General features: G+C 33.4%; 1 protein-coding gene across 1 annotated transcript in view; it reads left to right on the top strand.

Annotated features, from left to right (window-relative positions):
* Window positions 1-706: 706 nt before the first annotated feature.
* Window positions 707-9,032, top strand: part of ednrbb (endothelin receptor type Bb) — a 13,110-nt gene continuing 4,784 nt past the window's right edge. Inside the window, exons 1-4 of the mRNA XM_073845876.1 lie at window positions 707-943; window positions 1,020-1,132; window positions 2,025-2,229; window positions 8,125-8,265. Coding sequence (XP_073701977.1) covers window positions 725-943; window positions 1,020-1,132; window positions 2,025-2,229; window positions 8,125-8,265 — 678 coding nt within the window. The 5' untranslated portion in view covers window positions 707-724. The remainder of the gene's footprint in view (window positions 944-1,019; window positions 1,133-2,024; window positions 2,230-8,124; window positions 8,266-9,032) is intronic.

The following is a 9,032-nucleotide window of genomic DNA, read 5'->3' as shown; positions in this document are numbered from 1 at the left end:
AGACTGATGGGTGGGTGGATGGAGATAAAGATTAATAGATGGACAGATGGATGAATGAATAAATAGTTGGATAAATAAATGGATGGATAGTTTGTTAGATTGATAGTCTGCTATAGATATAGATGTATGGAGATATAGATTACCAGATGACAGATGGACAGACTGATATGAATGGATGGATAAATTTAGTGATAGTGAACAGTGCTTCCATTCATCTCACTCATGATGTTTGTCAGCGAGTGGATTCTGGCGGAGCTCCAGTGAACATCTGGAATGACATCTATACGTCTGGAGACATGAGCCACAATGATGAGTGTGTGAATGAGCTCATGGACACTAGATTACAGTGGAAACTCAGTGTCGTGACCCTCAGGCATCTGAATGACGCACTGTATCAGAGATCCTGCCAGGACGTGTGATTTATTACGCTGCAGTAAATGCAAGAGTACATATATATATACGCCTAACTCACACCTGCAACACACAAACAGCTGCAGGTAAGACACTATCAATGGATCTATCTATAAACAAAACAAAACTTTTTAAATAAAACTTTTTCTGATTTTTCCTCAGGTGTTTTCACATGGAGGGGCCCATCGTTGTATTGTTATTGCTGTGTTTTAATTCAGTCGGGTTCATTAGTGCTCAGACCACAGACAAACCTCTTGATGATGCAAAGAATATCTCATGGAGACCCTCGAACGCCGCAGAAAACAAACGCCCCATGTGTTCTGGACCAGCACGGATCAAAGACGCCTTCAAGTACATCAACACTGTCGTCTCATGTTTCGTATTCCTGTTTGGGATGGTCGGAAACGTGACTCTCCTGAGGATAATCAAAGAACACAAATGCATGAGAAACGGACCCAATATTCTCATCGGCAGTCTGGCTTTAGGCGACATTTTGCACATCCTGATTGGTATACCCATCAATGTTTATAAGGTAACTTTGCTGAATTGTTTTGTGCATTAAAAACACTCTAAATAGGATGATATCAATCATTTGTTTTGTTTTGCAGCTGCTGGCGGTGGACTGGCCATTTGGGGCCTTGCTGTGTAAACTGGTGCCATTTATTCAGAAAACATCTGTTGGGATAACAGTACTGAGCCTGTGCGCTCTGAGCATAGACAGGTAAGGATATTTTATGTTTTTGAGTATGTTGTTCTTGCTTTTATTCTCAGAATCGCAAAATAAAGTCTTAATTGTGAGATAAACTTAGAATTGCATTAAAAAGTCAGATAAAAAAAGAAAAATGATAAATTATAAAAAGATAAATGTAAGATATAAAAAAACACATTTTTATTTATGATTTTTTTTTTATCTGTAGAGGAATCAGTCTTCTTTGCAAGCCCATTTCTGCCACTAAATTTAAAAAAAAAAATGGTTATTGTGACTTGTTTTCTCACAATTCTGACTTTTTTCTCACTCTGAGCATAAGAGTGTTTCTGAGTAAGATGTTCTAGCTTTTATTATCAGAATTGCAAGATGAAGTCTTAACTGTGAGATAAACTTAGAATTGCATGAAAATAAAAGCCGTAATTGTAAGATAAAAATGCACAATTACCTTTTATTTATTTGTTTTAATCTGTAGTGGAATCCATCTTTTTTGGAAACCCATTTCCGCCACTGAATAAAAAAAAAAAAAAAGGTTATTGCGACTTATCACAATTCTGACTTTTTTCCTCACTCTGAGCATAGACAGGTATGGATATTTTAAGTTTTTGAATATGATGTTCTAGTTTTTATTCTCAGAATCGCAAGATAAAGTGTTAATTGTGAGATAAACTTAGAATAGCATGGGAAAAGAGTCATAATTGTATGATAAAAACTCACAATTACCTTTTATTTTTTTTATTCAGTGGCAGAAAAGGCTTTCATAGTCTTCCATACATTTTCTGCACATTCCAAGTTTTTATCTCACAATATTTCATGTTGGAACTGCATCAATGGTATAAATATTGGTCATATCTGAATATTTAATTAATTTCATTCACTTCATTTGACAATGTTTGTTGTTCTGAAGGTACCGAGTGGTTGCATCCAGGAGTCGTATGAAAGGTCTGGGGTTTCCCAAGTGGACGGCTATTAAACTGTCTTTAATATGGACGATATCAATATCACTGGCTGTTCCGGAGGCTGTTGCGTTTGATTTGATTACGATGGATTACAGAGGCGAGCATCTGCGGATATGCCTCCTTCATCCTGTGCAGTCCACTCCATTCATGAAGGTAAACTGAAAAATACTGCAACAAAACACAACAGAAATAGTTCCCTGAGGGGACATGGGGATGGGAGAAAAATGCTTGTTGTGTCCTCACAAGAAACTTTGGCCCAGATTTACTAAACAGGACAAATTAACTTTGCACTTGTAAAATTTGCGCTTTCTCAGTATCTCAGTAAATTATTACGTTCCCCTTAAAACGTTGTGGTTATTCTTATAATTTAGCATTCTCCTGCAAAACTAAAGCATTTGCTTGCAAAATTTTGAGTTTGCTTGTAACATTTTGCATTTGCTCGCAATACTTTGTTTGCTGGTAAAACTTTCGCATTCTTTCGCAAAAGTATTACGTTCCCTTGAGAAACTTTGCGTTCTCTCGTGAAACTCGGCATTCGCTCATGAAAGTTTTGTTTTCTCGGCTTTTTGCTTGTGAAATTTTGGGTTTGCATTGGCGTTGCATTTGGTCATAAAAATGTTCGCGTTCTCTTGCAAAAGTATTACACTCCCAAGAAACTTTGCATTTACTTTTTACATTTTTGCATTGTCTCACAAAAGTATTAAATTTCCCTGATAAACGTTGTGTTCTCTCACACAATATTCACATTCTCTCGCAAAACTGTAGCGTTCCTATGAAAAACTTTGCATTTGCTCGTAAAATTTACATGTGCTCACAAACTTATGAGTTTGCTTGCTAAACAGTAATGTTCTCAACAAAAGTATTACACTCCCTGAGAAACTTTGCGTTCTGTCTTAAAATGTTGTATTTGCTTCTAAAACGTTTGTGTTCTCTCTCTATAGTATTACGTTCCCCAGAAACTTAGCTTCCTCTCAAAAAACATTTATGTTCTCTTGGAAAACTATAGCGCTCTTTCAAAAAACTTAGCATAACTCCAAAAATGATGCATTTGCTCATGATACTTTGTGTTCACTTGTAAAATGTCTGCATTCTCAGCAAAAGTATCACGTTCCCCCAGAAACTTTGTGGTCATTCTTATAATTTTGCATTCTCTTGCAAAACTATAGCATTTGCCTACAGAACTTTGCATTTGGTCGTAAAATGTTCTCGTTCCCTTGCAAAAGTATTACGCTCCCAAGAATCTTTGCATTTACTTAAAAAAAATGTTGCTTTCTCTCACAAAAATATTACATTCCCTTGACAAACTTTACGTTCTCTTGCAAAACTATAGCGTTTTTTTGTGAAAAAGTAGCATAACTCAAAAACTTTGCATTTAGTCACGATACTTTGTGTTCACTTGTAAAACTTTCGTGTTCTCAGTAAAATTATTATGTTCCCCTAAAAACTTTGAGGTCATTCTTAGAACTTTGTATTCTCTTGCAAAACTATAGCATTTGCTCACAAAACATGTAAAACTTATAAATTTTACAATTTTGGGATTGTGCATAACACTTTCGCGTTTTCTTTTGCAAAAGTATTATGCTCCCAAGATGCTTTGCATTTACTTGTTAAATTTTTGCGTTCTCTCACAAAGTATTACATTACCGTGATAAACTTTGCATTCTCTCACAAAATATTTATGTTCTCTTGCAAAACCATAGCGTCCCTCTGAGAAACTTTGCATTCGTAAAATGTTTGGTTTCCTCGCATAACTTTGATACTTTGTGTTCGGATGTAAAACTTTTTATCTCACAAAAGTATTTGGCTCCCCAAAAACGTTGTGTAAAATAGCATTCTCTTGCAAAACTACGGTAATTCATTCCTCTGAGAATCTTTGCATTTACTCGTAAAACTTTGCATTTGCATGTTGGGTTTGCTCACAAAACTTTGATGTTCGGTTGTAACACTTTCGCATTATCTCACAAATGTATTTTGCTTCCAAAAATGTGTAAAATTGCATTGCCTCGGGAAACTACAGTATATCATTCCTCCTAGAAATTTTGCATTTGCTCGCAAAATGTTTGTTTTGCTCGCATAACTTTGATACTTTGTGTTCGGTTGTAAAACTTTCACGTTATCTTACAAAAGTATTTTGCTCCCCAAAAACGTTGTGTAAAATTGCATTCTCTTGCAAAACATCTGAGAAACTTTGCATTTACTCGTAAAACTTTGCATTCGCTCGCAAAATGTTGGGTTTGCTCACAAAACTTTGATACTCTGTGTTCGGTTGTAAAACTTTTGCGTTATCTTACAAAAGTATTTAATTCCCCAAAAATGTGTAAAATTGCATTGACTAAGAAAACTTCAGTATATAATTTCTCTGAGAAACTTTGCATTTAAATTTTTTTAAAATTTTTTTAATTTAATTTTTTAATTTTTTAATTTTTTAAAATTTTTTCACTTTCTCTAAGAAAACTACAGTATATTATTTCTCTGAGAAACTTTGCATTTAAAAATTTTTACATTTTGGGTTTGCTCAAATTTTTTTTTCGTTTGCTCATAAAACATTTGCGTTCTCTCACAAAATATGTATGCTCTTTCGCAAAACTATAGTGTTCCTCAAAGAAACTTAGCATTTACTCGTAAAATGGTTTGTTCACAAAACTTTGATTCTTTGATACTTGATACTGTTCGGATGTAAAACTTTTTATCTCACAAAAGTATTTGGCTCCCCAAAAATGTTGTGTAAAATAGCATTCTCTTGCAAAACTACAGTATATCATTCCTCTGAGAAACTGTGCATTTACTCGTAAAACTTTGCATTTGCTCGCAAAATGTTTGTTTTGCTCGCATAACTTTGATACTTTGTGTTCGGTTGTAAAACTTTCGCGTTATCTTACAAAATTATTTAATTCCCCAAAAACGTTGTGTAAAATTGCATTCTCTTGCAAAACCTCTGAGAAACTGTGCATTTACTCGTAAAATTTTGCATTTGCATGTTGGGTTTGCTTGTAAAACTTTAATACTTTTTGTTCGGTTGTAAAACTTTCGCATTATCTAACAAAAGTATTTTGCTCCCCAAAAATGTGTAAAATTTCATTATCTCGCAAAACTACAGTATATCGTTCCTCTGAGAAACTGTGCATTTACTCTTAAAACTTTGCATTTGTTCGCAAAAGGTTGGGTTTGCTTGTAAAACTTTCTATTTGCTTGCGAAATGTTGGGTTTGCTCACAAAACTTTGATACTTTGTGTTCGGTTGTAAAACTTTCGCGTTATCTTACAAAAGTATTTAATTCCCCAAAAACGTTGTGTAAAATTGCATTCTCTTGCAAAACCTCTGAGAAACTGTGCATTTACTCGTAAAATTTTGCATTTGCATGTTGGGTTTGCTTGTAAAACTTTAATACTTTTTGTTCGGTTGTAAAACTTTCGCATTATCTCACAAAAGTATTTTGCTCCCCAAAAATGTGTAAAATTGCATTGACTAAGAAAACTACAGTATATAATTTCTCTGAGAAACTTTGCATTTAAAATTTTTTTAATTTTGGGTTTGCTCAAATTTTTTTTTCGTTTGCTCATAAAACATTTGCGTTCTCTCACAAATATTTATGTTCTTTCGCAAAACTATAGTGTCCCTCAAAGAAACTTAAATGGTTAAAATGGTTTGTTCACAAAACTTTGATACTTTGTGTTCGGTTGTAAAACTTTTTATCTCACAAAAGTATTTCGCTCCCCAAAAATGTTGTGTAAAATAGCATTCTCTTGCAAAACTACAGTAATTCATTCCTCTGAGAAACTTTGCATTTACTCGTAAAACTTTGCATTTGCATGTTGGGTTTGCTCACAAAACTTTGATGTTCGGTTGTAACACTTTCGCATTATCTCACAAAAATATTTTGCTCCCAAAAATGTTTAAAATTGCATTGCCTCGGAAAACTACAGTGTATCATTCCTCCTAGAAATTTTGCATTTGCTCGCAAAATGTTTGTTTTGCTCGCATAACTTTGATACTTTGTGTTCGGTTGTAAAACTTTCGCGTTATCTTACAAAAGTATTTAATTCCCCAAAAACGTTGCGTAAAATTGCATTCTCTTGCAAAACCTCTGAGAAACTGTGCATTTACTCGTAAAATTTTGCATTTGCATGTTGGGTTTGCTTGTAAAACTTTAATACTTTTTGTTCGGTTGTAAAACTTTCGCATTATCTCACAAAAGTATTTTGCTCCCCAAAAACGTTGTGTAAAATTGCATTCTCTTGCAAAACTACGGTATATCATTCCTCTGAGAAACTGTGCATTTACTCGTAAAACTTTGCATTTGCATGTTGGGTTTGCTCACAAAACTTTGATACTCTGTGTTCGGTTGTAACACTTTCGCGTTATATCACAAAAGTATTTTGCTCCCAAAAATGTGTCAAATTGCATTGCCTCGGAAAACTACAGTATATCATTCCTCCTAGAAATTTTGCATTTGCTCGCAAAATGTTTGTTTTGCTCACATAACTTTGATACTTTGTGTTGTAAAACTTTCGCGTTATCTTACAAAAGTATTTAATTCCCCAAAAACGTTGTGTAAAATTGCATTCTCTTGCAAAACCTCTGAGAAACTTTGCATTTACTTGTAAAACTTTGCATTTGCACATTAGGTTTGCTCCATAAACTTTGCATTTGCTCGCAAAATATTTGGTTTGCCCGCAAAACTTTGATACCTTGTGTTCGGTTGTAAAACTTTTGCGTTATCTCACAAAAATATTTTGTTCCCCAAAAAACGTTGTGTAAAATTGCATTCTCTTGCAAAACTACAATATCATTCCTCTGAGAAACTGTGCGTTTACTCGTAAAATTTTGCATTTGCATGTTGGGTTTGCTTGTAAAACTTTAATACTTTTTGTTCGGTTGTAAAACTTTCGCATTATCTCACAAAAATATTTTGTTCCCCAAAAAACGTTGTGTAAAATTGCATTCTCTCGCAAAACTACAATATATCATTCCTCTGAGAAACTGTGCATTTACTCGTAAAATTTTGCATTTGCATGTTGGGTTTGCTTGTAAAAAATGTTGAGTTTGCTCATAAAACTTTTGCGTTCTCTCAAAAATGATTACATTACTGTGATAAACTTTGCATTTGCTCCCAAAATGTTTGGTTTGCTTGCAAAACTTCGACACTTTCGCGTTATCTCTCAAAAGTATTTCGCGTGTAAAGGTGTAAAATTTAGCATTCTCTCGCAAAACTCCAGTAATTCATTGGGTATCTTTGAGAATTTTTAAGACCTGCACTAGAAAAAATAACACTCTATGTTAAAGCAGAAACTGAGAAACATTTCACTCATAAAACGTTTGCATTCTCTCACTAAAGTATTGCCTTCCCTCTTAAACCTTTGTTTTCTCTCAAAATGTTTGCGTTCCCTGAGATGCTTCATGTTCTCTTGCAAAACATTTGCTTTCCTTTGTAAAACTTCTGTGTTCCCCCATTTTTCTTTTCTCTTTGTGTTTTGCAACTGAGAAACTGTTCTATTAGAATATATTTATGTTCTCTCAAATACAAAGGTTCCTAGAATAATGCAAACCTTTTTGCAAGAGAATGTGACAGCATTCAAATATAAATGTTCCTCCCATCTAATTCGTATTTTACAATCGCCACGTCCCTTCTGGTCTTCTGTTACAATATGTTAAAGGAACAATTGACCTAAAAATGGATTTTAGATACCCAGCAGGCTTTTCACACAGTTCTTTTCTGTCGAACAACTTCAGAAAAGATTCTCCTTTTGTGTTCCTCAAGTTATAGATTACAAGCGAATAAATAAATAATCATTTCCATTTTAGGCTGCAGTCAGAGATACTACACGCAATAAAAAGATTGATACAAATAATCAAGCTTTGTGTATTGCATGTCATTAGAAGTAAATAATTCACTGTGATGTCTGCGAGGAGCTTTTGATATCGATGGCAGTGGCTGCAATGAAAGTCTGATTTCCTCATCAAACAGATCTGCTCCAGAGTCTAATGATGACATGCTTCCTTTGAAATAATGTCAAGTTCATCAGGAACTCTCTTTTTTCTCGCCTCTAGTTTTATAAAATGGCCAAAGACTGGTGGCTCTTTGGGTTTTATTTCATCGTGCCGCTGGCGTGCACCGCCGTCTTTTACTCGCTGATGACTTGGAGGATCTTAAGCGGAAGCGTTAAGAAGTTGGACAAACACATAAAGCAGGTAAATCTGGATCTGGGATTTGGAAAGCTTTTCTAGTTCATGAATATCTGACAAACAAAACTGACTCAGATTAAAAGATATCTAATATTCACTGTTTGTCAGGTCCTGTAACAAATTAATTTGATTTTATGTTAATATATTTATTTTTTATTTTTTAATAAATATTTATATTAATCTTTTTTTATATCTCAGTGTTAGCTGCTGTAATTTGTACATTTACAAAAATATTTATACACTACCAGTCAAAAGTTTTTGAACAGTAGGATTTTTTTTTTTTTTTACTTTTTTTTAAAGAAGTCTCTTCTGCACACCAAAGCTGCATTTATTTGATCAAACATGCAGTAAAAAATCTGAAATATTATTTTCATTTAAAATAGCTGTTTTCTATTTGAATATATAGCAGAATGTAATTTATTCCTGTGATCAAAGATACATTTTCAGCGTCATTACTCCAATCTTCAGTGTCACATTATTTTCAAAAATGCATGTGACTGGAGTAATGATGCTTTAAAATCACAGAAATAAATTACAGTTTATAATATATTCAAATAGAAAACAGTTATTTTCAATAGTAAAAATATTTTTAAAAAAGTTTTGCTGTAGTTTGGATTAAATAAACAAAATAACAAAATAAAAATAAAATAGTGTATATATTTTTTAATTTCCGGTTTATTTAAATGAACAAAACTGATTTTTAATCAATTTAGTTTTAGGTAACAATAGCAACATATAAATCACAAAAAAAAAAAATCTGTATATATATTTTT

Source organism: Garra rufa, chromosome 8 (genome assembly GCF_049309525.1).
Source record: "Garra rufa chromosome 8, GarRuf1.0, whole genome shotgun sequence".
Lineage (NCBI taxonomy): Eukaryota > Metazoa > Chordata > Actinopteri > Cypriniformes > Cyprinidae > Garra > Garra rufa.
Note: the sequence above shows the minus strand (reverse complement) of the source record. Positions and strands in the feature narration are given on the sequence as shown.